At 39.3% G+C, this 19,042-nt stretch overlaps 1 protein-coding gene across 3 annotated transcripts in view; it reads right to left on the bottom strand.

Moving 5' to 3' along the window:
• Nucleotides 1-18,424, bottom strand: part of SCYL3 (SCY1 like pseudokinase 3) — a 45,108-nt gene extending 26,684 nt beyond the window's left edge. For 2 of the 3 annotated variants that reach the window (XM_003258848.4, XM_003258849.4), the window contains exons 1-3: nucleotides 18,253-18,424; nucleotides 13,125-13,339; nucleotides 1,299-1,484 (exon numbers count right to left, since the gene is read on the bottom strand). In XM_003258848.4, coding sequence (XP_003258896.2) covers nucleotides 1,299-1,484; nucleotides 13,125-13,289 — 351 coding nt within the window. In that variant the 5' untranslated portion in view covers nucleotides 13,290-13,339; nucleotides 18,253-18,424. Of the gene's footprint in view, nucleotides 1-1,298; nucleotides 1,485-13,098; nucleotides 13,340-18,252 lie in introns of all 3 variants that reach the window. The other variant, XM_030824000.1, reaches the window with a different exon arrangement.
• Between the last annotated feature and the right edge of the window lie 618 nt (nucleotides 18,425-19,042).

The raw sequence follows: 19,042 nt of genomic DNA, 5'->3' as shown, positions 1-19,042 counted from the left end.
AATGTTTTTGTAGAGATAGGGTCTTGCCATGTTGCCCAGGCTGGTCTCAAACTCCTGGGCTCAAGCGATCCTCTTGCCTCGGCCTCCCAAAGTGCTGGGGTTACAGGTGTAAGCCACTGCGCCTGGCCAAAAGAGCACTTTAAATATTCTACCCAATACATCAAATATGTAAATATTTCTATAGAGAATACTCCAAAAGATAAATATTTTTTAAAGGAAGGTTTAGAATAGTGTGTATAGTATATCTCCATTTGAGAAAAAAATGAAAGAGAAGAAGTATACACACTAGATATTTGTTTTATATGCACAAAGAACATCTCTGGAATAATACACGAGTTACCATCATTGCCTCTGAAGGAGGAATTAGGGCACTGGATTCAAGGATGGGAGAGGGACACCTCACCCACATACTGTACAAACTTTTTAACCATGTGTATGCACTTTTGTCAACAAAGAAGATATTTCTCCCCACTGAACCACTAATAATTCTAGTTCTCATGTGACCTTATAAATACACTTTTAAGAGACTATAAATCCAACATGCTATTTGGAGAATCTGTCTCCAATTAATCGAAAAAATTTAAAAACATAAAGATGAGTCAAGTCCAAGTGTTTCTAACCCGTGACTAGTATTTTTTAATCTTGGTGGACTGCCAAAGACCTTAATGCTTCAGAATGCAAATACCATTAAGAAAACAGTAATACTGTCAAGAAACAGACCAGAAGTAAACCTAGGAACCATCTTCTAGTAATAGCAAATATCATCAGAGAGCCAAGCACACTGGTTACACCACAGAATGTTAAGAGGCTGTCTCTCAATTGGCCCCAACTACTCAAATGGGAAAGGAAAGGATATGTATATATTCTGCCTCTTCCTAAGAAATGGTCATTTCTTTCTTCAAAATCTAAAATGGGACACAACTCCTGAAAACAAATAGGAACTTTAGTCTATGGCGGCACTGACATTACACCTTTTCTTTGTTTTAGTAACTCATGCCAGCTGTAGCTATTTTTAGGCAAAGAATTATCCAAAACTAGAGACAGACTACAGTGAACTAAAATAAAATTCTGTAAGTAACTGTCCAGGGACACAGAACTAGTTGTCCATTCTATAAAACCTCTATCTATAGCACCTCTTGTGCCTTCCAACATGCTATTTTTCCTCAGGAAGTTTTCTAATAATAACACTTAACTTACAATTTCTATACACACCATAATTTGTAAGTATTACCACACACATCACCCCCCCACCCCCATCTACATCAAAGTCTGTGATGCAGACTATACAGGTTACTTACTCTGTCATGAAGGAAGATAAGAGCCAGCAATATGTCATAGATCCCAGCACAGACCTCTGCAGAAGACAATGTTTCCAAAGCCACTTCCAGGGGCTGTACTCGCTCAGTGACAAGATGAATGCCATCCGCTTCCACAGTACAAGATAAAAATCTTAGCAAACAAGGGTGACGAAGTGTCTTCAAATGCTTTAAAAATACAAACCAAAGAGTTGAAGTTAATGACTCCAAACCAGATTATAGTTTCATATACATTATGTGGGAAATCAGAAAATGTACACTTGCAGTTAAGGCTCTTTTGAGCTCCCTACCTTCCTCCCTACCCACTAAATTTCACATAAGGCAAAGATCTATGACTTGTTCTGACATCATTCAATTTACTAACATTTAAATGACTCTACAGAAATTTCCAGTTCCATTATGGTAGTGTAAGCCTCATAAGAGCCCAGATCTCTCAACGATTACTGTATAAACCGAACGAAGTGCCAGAAACAACTGAAATCCTGACAAGTAATCAAATGCAAACAGATTATGGAGGGGAGTCAAACCTGAAGAAGCGACACCCATGGGGGTAAGTTTCTTGGTTTGGGGAAATTTTCCCCTTCTCACAGATATGCATGAAGGCAGGCCCCAGTTGCCAAGCAGTGTAACAAAGGTGCTAAAAGTCCAGTAAAAACTTTACCATCTTTCTGGCTGAAAGAATGATAGAAAAGAACCAAGGAAGGTGAGTATGAGGAGGGTATCCCAGAGAGGAGAGAGCTGGAGAGATGCCCTGATTTTTCATATACCCACAAATTCTCAGAAGCAAGCATCCACAGGATAGACCCAAACCAACAGAACAAAGTTTTGAGAAACAGACAGATTGCAAATACTATTCATAGGAAGTAAGAGGAAGTAGTTCAAAAACATGAGGCCTGAACCTAAATTAGCTGCCTGCTAAATAAAAAACATCAGCATTTTCCAAAAGATTATAACAGAGCAGTTATGTGACATCGCATTCAAAATGTCCAGGATGCAACCCCAAACTACTCAACATACAAAGAACCACAAAAATGTAACACATTCTCAATGGAAAAGACAACCAACAAACACCACTCCAAGGGGCCTCAGATATTAGAATTACCAGAAAGAATTTAAAACAGCTATTATAATCATCCTCCTAGAGATAAAGGAAAAGTTACAAAATAAATAGAAAAATATAAATTTCCAAAAGAAAAATAAAAGATTGAAAATCAAAAATTAATGTATAGACTCATTAACAGAATGAACATGACAGAATAAAGAGTCAGTAAACTTGAAAATATTAACCAATCTGAAGAATAAAAAGTATTTTTAAAAAATGATCAGAGGGGCCAGGTTTGGTGGCTCACACCTGTAATCCAAGCACTTTGGGAGGCCAATGCAGGAGGATCACTTCAGCCCAGGAGTTCAAGACCAGCTGGGCAACACAGTGAAACCCCCGTCTCAAAAAGAAAAATTAAGAAAGAAAAAAAAGAGACCAGAGCCTCAGACACCTGTGACAATAACAAAAGGTCAAATAAATATAGCTTAAGTCCCAAAAAGAGAAAAGAAAAAAATTGGGGCATAAAAAATACAATGGATGAAAATTCAAATTTGGCTAAATACTTAAGTTTACAGACTTAAGAATTTCAGTGAATATAAAACAAGATAAATTTTTTAAAAAGCACACTTAAACATAATACCATCAAACTGCTAAATATCAAAGATAAAAAAATCTTAGAAGCAGCTAAAGGAAACACATTACATGGAGGAGAATGATGATTTAAACAACTGCAGATTTCTCATCAGGAAAGGTGGAGGGCAAGAAACAATGAAACATGTTTAAAATGCTGAAAGAAAAAACTATCAGCTTGGAATACTGTATCTAAGCAAAAGTAACCTTCAGAGAAAAAGGCAAAATAAAAGCACTTTTGGTGACAAAAAAAAAAAAAAAAAAAACCAAAAAAAAACAAGTATTTCTTGCCAGAAGACCTGCTATATAAAAAATGCTCATGGAAGTTCTTCAAATGGAAGAAAAAATGATACCAAAGGGAAACTTAGATCTTCAGGAATGAAGGAACAGCATCAGAAACGGTAAATATTACAATAAATATGAAGGCCACTTTTTTTTTTTTTTTTTTGAGACGGGGTCTCACTCTATCGCCTAGATTGGAGTGCGGTGGCGCAATCTCAGCTGACTGCAACCTCCGCCTCCTGGGTTCTAGCAATTCTCCTGCCTCAGCCTCCCGAGTAGCTGGGACTACAGGCTTGCACCACCATGCCCAGGTAATTTTTGTATTTTTAGTAGAGACAGGGTTTCACCATCTTGGCCAGGCTGGTCTCGAATTCCTGACCTCGGGCAATCTGCCTGCCTCAGCCTCCCAAAGTGTCGGGATTACAGGCGTGAGCCACCGTGCCCAGGTGAAGGCCATGTTTTTACCTCTTCAGTTATTTAATCACTATTTAGAGCAGATATTGTAATACTTCCTGGTGAGGTTTTCAATGTGTGTGAATGAATGTACAATTAATATGTGTGTAACAAAGAATGGTAGGGATGGGAGGCTGAAGATACCTATATTACAAGGCTTCTGTGTTTTATGTGACATGATACAATATTAACCACAGTAGACTATTTTTTGCCCTATTTATTTTTAATTTTCTTAAATTAAAAAAATTGATAATCTGCATATTTTGGGGGAGTACCTGTGATTTTAATACTTTCATAAAATTTGTAAAGATCAAATCAATGTAATTGGGATATCCATTACCTTAAACATTTGTCTTTTCTTTATGCTAGAAACATTAGAATTATTCTCTTCTAGTTATGTAAAAATATACAATCGATTACTGTAAACTAGTCATCCTACTGACCTATCAAACACTAGATCTTCTATCTTGTATCTTCTAACTGTGTATTTGTACCCATTAATCAACCTCTCTTCATCCCCTACAATCCCCTACCCTTCCTGGCCTCTGGTAACCACCAGTCTACTCTCAACTAGTATGAGATCAACTTTTTTACATTCCACATGAGTGAGATCTTGCAGTGTGTGTCTTTCTGTGCCTCATTTACATCACTTAACACAGCGGTCCCCAACCTTTTTGACACCAGGGACCAGTTTCATGAACGCAATTTTTTTCATGGACCAGGGGTGGGGGGATTATTTCGGGATGAGACTGTTCTACCTCAAATCATCAGGCATCAGTTAGATTGTTATAAGAAGTGCACAACCTAGATCCCTTGCATACACAGTTCACAATAGGGTTCCTGCTCCTATGAGAATCTAATACTGCTGCTGATCTGACAGGAGACAGAACTCAGATGGTAATGCTCGCGTGTCCACTGCCCACAGCCTCCTGCTGTGCAATCCTGTTCCTAGAGGCCACGAACCAGTACCAGTCTGCAGCCTAGGGGTTGGGGACACCTGACTTAACATAATGTCCTCTAGGTCCTAACATGTTATTGCAAATGATGGGATTTCATTCTTTTTATGGCTAAATATCATTCCATCGTATATATACACCACATTTTCCTTATCCATTCATCCACTGATGGACACTTAGGTTGATTTCACATTTTGGCTACTGTGAATAATACTGCAATAAATATAAGAGTGCAAATATCTCTTTTTTATATTGATTCCCTTTATTTTGGATACACACCCAGTAGAATTGCTGAATCACTGCGTGGTTCTGCTTTTAGTTTTTTGAGGAACCTCCAGACAGTTTTCTGTAGTGGCTATACTAATTTACATTCTCATCAACAGTATATGAGGGTTCCCCTTTCTCCACTTCATCACCAGCATCCATTACTGCCTATCTTTTTGATAAAAACCATTTCAACTGGGATGAGAGGATATCTTTTTTTTTTTTTTTTTTTTTTTTTTTTGACAGTCTTGCTCTGTCACCCAGGCTGGAGTGCAGTGGCATGATCTCCACTCACTGCAACCTCCATCTTCCGGGTTCAAGCAATTCTCCTGCCTCAGCCTCCCGAGTAGCTGGGATTACAGGTGCACACCACCATGCCAGGCTAATTTTTGTATTTTTTTAGTAGAGATGGGGTCTCACCATGTTGGCCAGGCTGGTCTCAAACTCCTGACCATGTGATCCGCCGTCCTCAGCCTTCCAAAGTGCTGGGATTACAGGCGTGAGCCACCACACCTGGCCAAGAGGGTATCTTATCGTGGTTTTGTTGTGCAGTTCTCTAATGATTACTGCTACTATTTTATATACCTGTTGTCCATTTGTGTGCCTTTTGAGAAATGTCTATTCAGATCTTTTGCCCCTTTTAAAACTGGATTATTTTGTGTTTTTTGTTATTGAGTTGTTTGAGCTCCTTTTATATTATGGTTATTAATCCCTTGTCAGGTGGATAGTTTGCAAAACAAGTAGACTATTAAAGACTAGTTAACATATACTAAAATCCCTAATGCAGCCATTAAAAAATATATAAAGAAATATAGCCAAAAAAATCAAGATATATTAAAATGGAACACTAAAAAATATTCAATTAATCCAAAAGAAGGGGGAACAGAAGAAAAAAGAGCGTAAGGGGACAAATAGAAAGCAAACAATAAAATCCAACTACATTAATAATTACATTAAATGTTAATGATCTAAACACTGGAAATAAGAGTAGATTAAATTAGCAATACCCATCTATATGTTGCCTATTAAAGAGACTTTAAAAATAAGGACACAGATGGATTGAAAGTAAATGGATAAAGAAGGATACACTACAAAAATAGTAAGCATTAAGAAAGCAGGAGTGGCTATATTCCTATCAGACAAAATACACTTCAAGACAAAGGGTACAGCCAGAGATAAAAATGGGTATTTCTTAAAGAAAAATAATTTATTAAAAAGACATAATTATGTATGTGTATTTGTATAATAGAGTCTGAAAATACACATAGAGCAAAAATTGGCAAAATTAAAGCGAAAAATGGACAATTCTACAATCACAGCTGGAGACTTAAGCGCCCTTCTCGCAATAAAACTAGCCTCTCCCCACAAAATAATAACAAGAATAACAAAGAAAACATGAATAATGTCAACTATGTTGATCTAATAACATTAACACTACACTGAACTGCAGAACACATATTCTTTTCAAGTGAACATGAAATAATCACAAAAATAAGACTACATGCTGGGCCATCAAACAATTTTGAATGGATTAGTACCTTACGCTTACCCTGATGCAGGCACATCATAGACCAGAGGTTGGCAAACAGTTTCTGTAAGGGCCAGATAATAAATATCTTGGCTTTAAAGGTCGTAGGGTATCTGTGGCCTCTTCTCTTTTTTTTTTTTAAACAGCACTTTAAAAATGTAAAAACCGGCCAGGCGCAGTGGCTCATGCCTGTAATCCCAGCACTTTGGGAGGCTGAGGCGGGCGGATCACAAGGTCAGAGGATCGAGACCAGCCTGGCTAACACGGTGAAACCCCGTCTCTATTAAAAACACAAAAAAAATTAGCCAGGCGTGGTGGCGGGTGCCTGTGGTCCCAGCTACTTGGAGGCTGAAGCAGGGGAATGGCGTCAACCCGGGAGGCGGAGCTTGCAGTGAGCGAGATCGCACCACTGCACTCCAGCCTGGGCAAGAGAGCAAGATTCCATCTCAAAAAAAAAAAAAAAAAACCTGTAAAAACCATTTTTAGCTAATCTGGGTGTAAGTTTGCTCACCTCTGCCACAGATCATCAATGAATGTAAAACACATTTACAAAATATTTTAATTTTGTTTATTCTGTTTTCTTACATTTTACCTTTTTATTTATTATTTACTCCCCTTGAAAATGTTTATGCTGGGTGCCGTGGCTTTCCCCTGTAATCCTAGCACTTTGGGAGGCTGAGATGGGTGGATCACTTGGGCCCAGGGGTTCAAGACCGGCTTGGGCAACATGGCGAAACCCCATCTCTACAAAAAACTACAAAAATTAGCTGGGCACAGTGGCACCCACCTGTGGTCCCAGCTACTCAGGAGACTGAGGTCGGACGATCGCTTGAGCTGGGGAGGTTGAGGCTATAATGAGCCATGATCACGTCACGGCACTCCAGCCTTGGTAACAGAGCAAGACCCTGTCTAAATAAATAAAACATTTAAATATCTTTTAAACTTTTAACACAACTCACTGGGTATGGATACCCCAACTTTTAGAAACCCCTACAATGGAATATTCCCGCTTCCTGACCTGTTTTTTTGTCCTACTTTCTAAGCAGACAGTAGACACAGATGAAATGACAAGTATAAAACAATTTTGTGTCTGAACAAGGGAGGTTAAATCTGCGGAGTATCTTCTCTAGATAGTCCTGTAACAGCTCTATCAGATCCTGACTTTCCAATCCCCACCCATGCAGCGTATTTTGAAAGTTTTAACATGAGTAACAGGAGATCCACAGTCCAAAATTCCCCCAACACTGAATAATTTTATCATTTATTTACAGCAAAAAGAAACTGCTGGAATGGTGGTTTTCCTTACAAACCATGAATTTCTGAAAGAAATTTCATGATATTAAAGCTCTAGGGTCTACCCTATACAATCACTGAGGAAGCCCTGTAAAGCAATCAGATTGGGAGGAGAGTGATGAAATATTTCATTTGGAAGATAACCCTCAATATATTATCAGGTGCCATTTTCATAAATAAGCAATGAGTACTGAACGTTCCAAACACCTTCTTGGAAGACTATGGGCTAGCATAAGAATCCATACCCTGCATTGGTACAATTTTTGTATCAGATGCCTCAAACTTCTCTGTTAAACTACTTCCAGGCAGGGTCATAGGAAAATCTTCTCAGTGGGTTGGTTTCTCCAATTACATTTTTTTTTTTCTTTTTTTGAGAGAGTCTCGCTATGTCACCCAGACTGCATTGCAGTGGCACAATCTTGGCTCACTGCAACCTCCGCCTCCCAGGTTCAACTGATTCTCCTGCCTCAGCCTCCCAAGTAGCTGAGACTATAGGCACCCGCTACCACATCCAGCTAATTGTTCTTGTATTTTTAGTAGAGATGGGGTTTCACTATGTTGGCCAGGCTGGTCTTAAACTCCTGACCTTGTGATCCACCCACCTCGGCTTCCCAAAGTGCTGGGATTACAGGTGTGAGCCACCGCGCCCAGCCTCTAATTTCTTTTATTTTCTTATAATAATCTCAAATTTTGCCAACTCTGGGAATAGCTCCAATAAGGTTTATTTATTTATTCTTAGGAAGAAAGTTGTTACCCTCAAGTTAATTTAATAAAAAATAATTAAGAAAATATTGAAGAAAAAATGTCTTTAACTAGCAATTACAAACTAATAAATGCAGCAGATTCAGATAAACCAAAAATTGTGTTAGCAGGTTGGTTAAATGAGTGCAGTTAACTGGGAATAATTTTTTACAAGTTTTTTTTTGTTTCGTTTTGTTTTGTTTTTGAGATGGAGTTTCGCTCTTGTTACCCAGGCTGGAGTGCAATGGTGTGTTCTCAGCTCACTGCAACCTTCGCCTCTCGGGTTCAAATGATTCATCTGCCTCAGCCTCTCGAATAGCTGGGATTACAGGCGCCCACCACCATGCCTGGCTAATTTTTGTGTTTTTAGTAGAGATGGGGTTTCACCATGTTGGCCAGGCTGGTCTCAAACTCCTGACCTCAGGTGATCCACCTACCTCAGCCTCCTAAAGTGCTTGGCTTACAGGCATGAGCCATCATGCCTGGCCTACAAGTGTGTTTAGAGCTACGGTTTCTGCATAAAATTATGTAGCCTCCCTCATATTTTCATTTAAGAATCATTTCAAGTAATTTTCAAATAAATTTCAAATAATTTTCAAACCAAATCTTTCATGTTCTCTTCTGCTTATTGTTTTACTCTACAATGCCTAGAAATTTTCTTGATCCAAAGTGAGTACTTGTTTGTTTAATAAAGAAGGAGAGGAAGAAATGACTCATTGCATGTTTCTGAACAAGGCACTTAACTTAGCAAGAACCTTATTTGTCACTCTCCTTTGGTACATTCAATATTAAGCATAAATTATGCATATAGACTCACAGGAAAGGCTAGCAGTTCAGAATCAAATAGGACATTTTTTTATTCAAGCCTCTGCTCCTCTAAAGAACAGCAACAAGACATACTTGCTAACGGTAACTAGGATATTTTTCAATGAACATCAGTTGAGCAAATAAATGGCCCTTGCCCTAGTAGAGAAAGATGACTATTTTTGAATGAGAGTGTCTTGAAAGCACTTTCCCCAAAGTTATTGAATACCTATTACATTCCATTTACTGTCCTAGGTGATGGTCTCTGAAAGAGGGTTCTGGGTAAGGACCTTTATTGTTAAATATGAATAGTATTATATAATTTATCAATGATGATATTTTTCTACACCCAATCAGGGATCTTAAGTATGAGATTCTATCCCTAAATATAAATGATTCCCATTTATCAGGAATCAGTTATGATTCAGCTATCCAGAGAATTCATTCAAGCCTCAGAGGCTTAACTTTTTATTGCTGTTCTGCCTCTGATTCGCTGTTTCACTTTGAGAACTATGCAAAGTTAACTGACTCAGCATTACAGCCCAAATCCACCTGCAGGCTTTTAGATGGGACAAAGCCATAGTTTCATGCTGTTAAATATGTTAAGTAAACAAAATAACCAAGATGCGTACAGAACAAAGATCTTCAGGGATAAATATTATTCCTTTTTCTCTGAAGATGTAAATCTAAGACAAAATGCAGACACTTTTTTTTTTTGTAAATGTCCACTATCTGAAGGTTAGATCATAAACTAACAATAAAATGCAGAAAGAGAAAGGAATAAAAATTCCATTCTGTAGAGCTTGCATTTGAGGTACTGATAAAACTTTTAGGTGGAAATGTTCAACAGGTAAGTGAAAATATAGACCTGGAGCTCAGACTAGAGATTTCGGCAGATAATTAGTTTAGAATGGCAGGTTGCATGGTTATTAACATTCAAGGAAAAAGGAGAGCGTGAAGTCTGAAAGGTGTGGTGGGGAGCAAGTAGCTGGCCATCCATCTGGTGGGTCCATCATACCTGAGGCATGGGGGATACTTCCGAAGTTCTTCTGAGTGGATAGTGCCCAGGAGCCATGTAAGAGCACTGGATTCTGATTATGAAGGGCAAAAAATAATTTCTTAAAAAGTCAACCATGGGCCAGGTGCGGTGGTTCACGCCTGTAATCCCAGCACTTTGAGAGGCTGAGGAAGGTGGATCACGAGGTTGAGAGATCAAGATTATCCTGGCCAACATGGTGAAACCCCACCTCTACTAAAAATACAAAAATTTGCTGGGTGTGTCGGTGTGTGCCTGTAATCCCAGCTACCTGGGATGCTGAGGCAGGAGAATCACTTGAACCCGGGAGGCAGAGGTTGCAGTGAGCCAAGATCGAACCACTGCACTCTAGCCTGGGAAACAGAGCGAGACTCCATCTCAAAAAAAAAAAAAAGTCGGTATGAGAGAGGAGAACAGCTTTCTCCAACTAGAATGCAAGCTCTTTTGGGCATAGCCATCATCTCTTCCATTTCTTGTTATGCCCACACAATGTGCATTCTTAAATATGCTGACTAACCCTTCCACAACAGCCCAAATTCATTATGGAGAAGAGCATAATGACTCCAACAATACTAAATAGAGCACTTATATAGCATCTATATACCACTCTTAGAGTCCAGTGTGATTCCTGGCATAAAGACACTCAAGAATCATTTTTATAAGCTTTTATAAGCTTACCACAAAGCCCTAACTAAACAGTTAGATTACAGCAAACTATAGCAACCAAATTCGGGCTTAGAATTTATCATTGTTTATAGGCTTACATATATGAGTCATCATCATCAGTTAGCAAATTATACTGTTAATTGTAGCTGATGAATTCAATATAAAATGAGATGGTCAGATAGAACTAAGTATTTCTCATATTATTTTGTAGCCAGAGCTTATACCTGCATTTCATCTTGGTGTACTATGATTGTTGTTTTTTACTTGTAACAGTGAAGAAAGTGTATATTGTTATCCAATAACATCTGCCGCAGAAAACACTATATATCTGCTTGAAATAATTGTTAAAACTACCAAAGGTGTGACCAACAACCCAAACTCTAGAGAAAGTGAGGCGAGCTAAATATACTGTTTTAGTATTTCAGATACCTAGGACATCAAATTCCTAAAATCTAGCACATCGAATGCCATACATTTCTCAAGTACTATGACCTAGTTTTTTAAGATTATGAGAAACATTCTGAGAATCTAAAGTTATCACTTTGTTGCAATTTCAAATTTCCCAAATTCATATATGAGGTTTTCAAAGCCACAGAATGGCTTAATAAGAGACAAAGATGAACTATGTGCAAAGACTCAAACATGGCTTAAAAGGATATCTATGAATATTAAGGGGGAATAAGTCTTCCCTCTCAAGCTTCGCAATTCCTCCAGCACAGAAGTCCTCAAAAATGGAGAGTGGTCTTGGTGTTTTCTTCCTTTAAAAACTCGATCTAGGTTATTCAGTTTTCTTGGTATGTGTACCACAAAGGGTAACACGGTTTTTAAAAAATCTTATAAAGAAAAAAATACTAAGAAAGATAAGTCTCTAGTACCTTGCTAATAATAGTTTATTAAAAAAAAATGCACACTTATTAGATGAAAATAACAGGAGATGAAATATATATTAGATGGAAATAACGTTAACTGTAAGAACAAGAAAGTGAAGTAAGGCATTTTGTCTTTTGTAAAATCACAATAAAAAATTCTTAACAATACCTAGATGATGTAAAAAAAGAGTCAAAAATGTGGTTCTACCAAAAAGCAAAATTACCTAGCAAGAAAACAGCCAGCTATACTTTTTACCACAACACATTACTAGGAAATGCATCTCGAGAGAACTGTTACACATCTTTTTCTTTAGGAACCATCTTATAACAATTTCATGCTTGATCAAAAATACAACATCAAATAAATAACTGTTGTGAAGACCAAAATTCCATTACTAATATAATCCTTTATAATCATTTTAAAAAGTAAAAACAATTTAGAGTCCTATGAAATAGATATCAATGTTCCATACCTGTTGATATTACTAAGAGACTCAAGGTAATAGAGATTATAATTCTAACAAAATCAAGATATCAAGTTCAACCTGAAAATAGCATGCCTACCAGAATAAACACTGGAGAATTAATTTACTAATACAACTACATTTCCCTTTTTAGAAGATAGCTGAATGGCTAAATTTCCAAAGTGCTAGCTATCCAAAGAAGCATCAACTAATGCCCTCATTTTCCCTAATTCAAAAAGACACTTGGGGTTATTTTATTGACTTATATTCCACAGTAAAATCATTTTTTCTGATAAGAGGCCAGGGTCTCCTGAGTGTGTCAGACAGCATGCTAATGCACCCTCTGCCTGGAGCAACAATTATAAGGCATGAACTATAAGGATCTTTTCCCTAAGGAGGAAGCTGAAGCCTCCAGAATGTTGTCAATAGTTAACTGCATTTTGCTAGACGAGATTAACTCCTTATATCGCTCCTTATATCTTATATTAGCTATATAAAAATGTCTCCCTAACTTTCTCACCAGAAAAATAAAATATGATGATAAAAGCCATTGTACTGAGTTTTATGATGTTTTTTGGCTACAGGTATGGTACCTGACCATGTCATGCAAATGGAAGACAGGCCCATGAAGTAAGAGCAATGTTTTGAAAGGACATAAATAAAATACTGGTCCTTATGATCTTACCTCCTTTGAACTTTACTAATTTCATATTTTTTTTTTTTTAAAGAAAACAAGATAGTAAAAAGTACTAACTATTAAGTCGTCACCTATTATGGTACCTTGGCAGCTTTATTAACCTTGTCTTCATTTTCTCTCTTATACACAAAAACTGAAGCAAATTTGCCATCTTGCAGTACAGCAGGATAAACAGCAAGTCCAGAGGGTAAGGTAAATGGTGGTTCTTTCAGTGTATAGCTCTTTAAAGCACTGTTCTCTGATCCCATCCCTTATGCAGTGAGGCAGTACTGCCACTCTTCCTCAAAGCCAAGCAGATCTAAAAGAAAATAGAAAACAATTTCAAACATTAAATCCCTATCTGCAACATCAACAAGAGATATCCAGACATAGCCACCCCAAACTACTAGTTTCTTCGATCCTCATAACTAGGACATTTGACAGTAAAAATGGTAAATGCTGTGCAAGTTACCAGCAATGGTTGTTAATTAACAACTAACAACTCTAGAGAAAATGCACATTACTAGTCACATGTAGTTACTGTCCCTCCCCAAACTCCACCACATACAAACTTTCAGAGTGGAAAGGCAATCAAAAATAGAATAAGGTAATTCATACTTCCTAACTCACCTGTATATGCTCACTCACAAAGGAAAATGTTGTAAAACTTTATTATTCAAAAACAATAAAACTTCTGTACGTAGAAAATAACTTAAAATTATAAAGGAAAACAATACAAATTGGAGAATACTTATAATAATGAGGAAAATCATTGTTTTAATGTTAATATGTTGAAAAACATTGTTAATATGATGAAAAACATATTAACAAATGAAGAGCTCATATAAACCAAGTAAAACACTAAAACACCAGTACAATAATGGGAAAGAAAACAGACAACTCATTGAAGAAACACAAATGACAATAAACATAAGAAAAAGTACGATCGCACTACCCTTCAAAGCTATCCCAAGTAAAAAGGAGAAACCGCAAAACTGAATCTCAAATAATCTCAAATGCTAAAAAAAGCCCACACATACACAGAATTCAAATGCAACTACAACAAAATACTTCACTGCTTGCCTAGCGAAGGCGCACAGTTAGAGGGACCAAGGGAGAGGAAAGGATTATCATGATGTATGAGGAACTTTTGGGAGGATGGATATATTCATTATCTTGATTATGATGATGATAATGGGTGATTATAAATGTCAAAACATAAAACTGTACACTTTTTTCATTCATTCTGTATCAATTACACCTCAAAGTTGTTTTGAAAAGAAATATATGTATACATACACACAGACTTGAAAAATATGTGCTGAAGTATTAACAGAGGTTTCCAGTGGAAGGTCAGATTATAGGTAATTTTATACACACACTTGCCTGCACCTTCCAAATCTTCTACAATATGAACAGCTTTCTTGACAACAGGGATACAAACTCACAGGGTGACAACAGGTGATGTGCAGTGCCCCAGCAGTACTGGCAGCTTGGCAGAGGGACCTACTGTGAGTGCATGGGACCTACTGTGAGAGGCTTGCATTCTGAAGACAGTGGCTATCACAGAGTTCCAACCAGGACTGCAGTTTCAGAACTGTCAGATCATGCCACTTATTGTGAGGAACCAAGAGCCTGACTAGTTTTGTGGAAATCTCCACATTTTTCAATGTTGAATCAAATGTTTTCTAAACCTATATAGGCCAAACAACGTATGTCTGAAACGTATGTCTGTGGCAGTCAGTTTTCAGTGGTGGCTTTACCATAATATAAAAATTAGAAAATAGAGTTCTTACTAACTCTGGCAATGTAGAAAGCAAACTGCTACAAATACGGCCAATAATTCTATGTAGGCCTTTAAAAATTTGTTTAAAATCTGTATTCTTTGGACAAATATAAACTCAATAATCATTACACATTGACCCCCTACTTGGAATTTTTCCCCACTTCGGTGAAATTCCATACAATACCTTCTACACTGGGTATGTAATGCTGCTCAAAACACATGCCTAGAACAAAATTTAAAATGGCTACCGATCCACAACCATCGTTATATAAGAAACATGTGTATAAAGCCTAAAGCTATCTAAAATTGAAGCTTTTCAAAATCTAAAAATGTTGCTGAGAATAAGAACTAAATCTGCTTTGTAACAAATTCACTGAATTCCTACCTACCTGGCAATGTATCTTTCTTAAAAATGACAGAGAAGCAAAAAACAATACTAAAAGAAATGCCAAGTATAGCAACTATGGTAACATTCACCTTTCTACTGGGACTACAAATAAAAAGTTTATGTGGGACCATGGGTAAAAGCAACAATGCTAATCCCTCTATTCTGGAGATGGAGTGCTGGCCAGATTGTCACAACCTCCTGCTGAGTAGGGAGGATCATGCTTAGCACTTGATCTTGCCACCTCTTCTTGGGCACAGTTAATGTTGTCAGGTACCTATCCTGGGCCAAAGGGCGGTCAATTCACAAATTAGCCATCAATTTCACGGCCTGAGTGAAGAGATAAACTGGCCAGATCATTGTCTCCCCCAGGAATTTGAACTAAGAACAATTTTTGCCTATTAGAAGCATAGCCGAAGGTAGAAGGATGCTATGAGGTGGAGTTGGAGCTATGGCAAACCAAAGCCACATGAAGTCAGAAACTTTCCAAACAGAGGAAGTCAGTTGGTAGTAAAATTTAAGAAAGCAAACACTGGGACCGTAGCTTAGTCATACTTAGGGGGCACATTACTACTATCCATCTCAAGACTACCAGAAACCCAGCCTCAAATCCAATTCCACCCAGATACCCTAACATCCCATTGACACCCTTACAACCAGCCCCCTTTTCCTCAGGTGACCTGAATGGGTCTATGCTCTTTGAAACTAATTGCCATTTCATAGGCAGAAAGCTCTACTTGGTCTCCAACTCCTGCCTGAAAAGCCAGTCAGACTGGAAGAGTGAGTTATGGAAGTGTTACTTTGAAAGTATCTGAAGCTAGTCTGACCTTCTCTCTCTTACCCACAAAACATAGTTTTCCAAAATCAACACACAATAAGAGAAAAGCAGAGAATAAGGGACTGTATGTAAATGAATATCTTCTTGGCAGGAAATCATGCTGTTTATTTAGTGTTAATATTAATCCTCACGGGAGATAAGACTGCCACCAGGATTCAGGATCAGTGCTCTGGCTAGATGAATGGCAGTCACCAGAGGCGGGAGAAAGGAACATTTAATTTACTTAGCTATTTCTAAATAGCAAAATACTTCCTTGTGAGAATATTGGCCTTGCAATAGCTATTAACCTTAGATTTTATATGAATTCCATTATAAAGTAATTAACAAAGTTATAAAAGCATTAGGAAGTAGTTAAAATTCATTTTTCTTACTGTATTTTAGGTCTAAGACTTAAAAAAAAATCACAAAAATTAAAAAGGGATGACTCAATTTCTTGAGAGAACTAGAAAGGATGCCATTTTCTTGTTTTGAAAGCATGTTAACTTTGACAGAAGTCCACTGATACCATCAGTGTAATACTGAGAGTGGTAGGATTATATTGTATGTTCCCAGTGCAAACTTTATTGGGGGAAAATTAAAAAGGTGTGCTGATTATTGCAATTTGAGAATGTTTGGAAGCAGTAATTCTTCACACTAATGTATCTAAAGAAGCACAAATACTGTTATATGAAGAAGTTTTTTTGTTTGTTTGTTTTTTGTTTTAAATAGAGATATGGTCTTTTTCTGTTGTTGCTGGCCTGGAGTGCATTGGCGCTATCCTACCTCACTGTAACCTGGAATTCCTGGGCTCAAGCTACTCGCCCTCCCCAGCCTCCCTAGTTGCTGAGATTACAGACATGTGCCACCATGCCTGCCAGTGCTTTAAAAATAATTCAGCTAAAATTGATTTATTGAAATGTAAGAAAAACACTTGGCCTTCCAAAATGCTTTCCTGTTGTTTTGAGGAGGGGGAAAACACAAAATCTTGCTCATTAGCTTTGAAATTAAAGTCACAAGAAGGTAGAAAAGGATATCCTAGTATCACATAACAGGTATTTTGTAGCACTTAGCATCTCCACTCTATAATAAAATGCTGAGTTGACAGTCTCTGACTTGAATATGCATCAGAGTCTTCCCTTTAATAATGTCCCTCCACTCTTTCGCCTACTTGGGCAGCACATGAAATTTCGGGACCGCTTGTAGATTAAGAAAACCCTTGTCCAGGTCAAAGGGCGACTCATACACTCAACTAAGAAACCCGTGTGCTCTAGGGAAATGTTTCTACCAAATATTTTCTTTTCCCAGCAATTAATCGAAACTACCTTGGTCCTAGCTCCCTTAGCTTGAAAGTTCCAAAGATAATGGCTTGCACTGTGAGTATTAAGGATGCACTGTACTGGCCGATATTCTGGTATCCAGCGGTAACATTACTCCGGCCCTTCGCTTTCGTCTGTTTCAGGTATATATTCCCTCTGTGGAACTCAGTCCAGCATTGCTAGCTGACAAGCAATACACAATTAAGTCTTTATGGACCAAAATAATTATGATTTCAGCTCAAGATACTACATTTTATAAGGACATGGGTCCTTAAAAACAGCAGTAACAGTGACTCCCAAAATTCGAGACCTGACTCCGAGAATTTCACATGGATTCCTGAATATGCCCTTCCGAGAAATGTTTCATCTTTATTCTAAACAGAAAGCACTATGCCAAGACAGGAGCCAGCTGGGCCTTGGGGGACCGGGCACTGGTCTTGGATCAAGAATGAGGCCGCCTTCCCGAGGGCAGGCGCGCCCCCAGGATCCCCCCGGGCTCGGGCACTGCCGCCCCGGGACAGTGACCCGCCCAGCCGAGCACCCTCACCCTGCTTGCCGCGACCCCGCGGGGTCACTGAAGGGCCAGGGCGCCGCTCTCGCTTCGCTGGCCCCTCACCTTCCACACCTCCCTGCGAGGACCGACTCCGCGGCTGCCTTGGAGAGCTCTGGCCGCGGGCGCCTCACCCGTCGGGGGTCGCCCGCGAAGCGCAGATTACAGGGCGCCCCACAATCAGCAAGGGGAGGCTGCTCCGAAGCTGAGAGCACAGCTCAACAGGCCGCCGGCGCCGCGCCGGGCTCGCTCCCGCGCGGGCCCCAGAGCGCAAACCCGCGAGCGGGGCGCGCGCCCACCACCTCCTCCCCGCCCGGCCCCTTCCCCCACGGCGCAGTCCTGCAAGGACTGGGGGCGCAGCGCAGGGCTCCCTGTTACCTGCAGGAGGGCGGCGGGGGAGGAGGCCGAGGGTCTTGGCTCTGGTACCCTGTTGGCCCCCCTGTTGACACCAACCACCCCTGCCTGCCTGTAAGGCTGTGGCCACTACACCCACAATCTCCTGGGGGCCGGGTTTCTCCCACACCATAGAGACGGGTCCGGAAACGGGACAGAAGGCCCACCTTCCTCCCTCCGACGCCACCAATGAGGCCAACTAACCAGGAACCGAGGTAGAGCGGCCGCACAGGTGAGTCTCAGGCCGGTGCCATCTTAAGTGTGGGCGCCGCGACGACACCGTTTCACTTACTGCCCCAGTGGTCTAGTTAGTCCACGAAGATGCCCCCTTTCTAGACGTTTGGGTCGAATGCTCAAGTTTGTCTTGACTTGAATTTTTAGGCTTTTAACAGCACAGTTTTAATTTCATTTCCGCCCAAATCCAAAATGGCTGCTGGTCACTTGTAACAAATAGTAGAGGTGCAGGGCGGAGAAAAGGAGTACGGGAATTAGCGAGGACTTTCAGGAGACTGACGTCACTGAACCTGAAGCTTTGATTGGCTGGGCTGCGAGGGCGGAGTCGTGCAGAGCCGCTGCTGGCGCAGGTCGTGGTTATCTCGCCTAATCTTTGAGAGGGAAGGTCCTGAATCACATTTCATTTAGCAAAAAGTAATATTTGAAAATTTTAATATTAATGCAGTAGTTTTGCCCCCCTCCATGCTTTCTGCAGTGTCACTTACCTGTGGTCAAACCTTGGTTCAGAAATGTTAAATGGAAAACTCCAGAAATAAACAAT

Source organism: Nomascus leucogenys, chromosome 12, assembly GCF_006542625.1.
Source record: "Nomascus leucogenys isolate Asia chromosome 12, Asia_NLE_v1, whole genome shotgun sequence".
NCBI classification, from domain to species: domain Eukaryota; kingdom Metazoa; phylum Chordata; class Mammalia; order Primates; family Hylobatidae; genus Nomascus; species Nomascus leucogenys.
The sequence above is the reverse complement of the archived record's forward strand: the minus strand, read 5'-3'. Positions and strand labels throughout refer to the sequence as shown.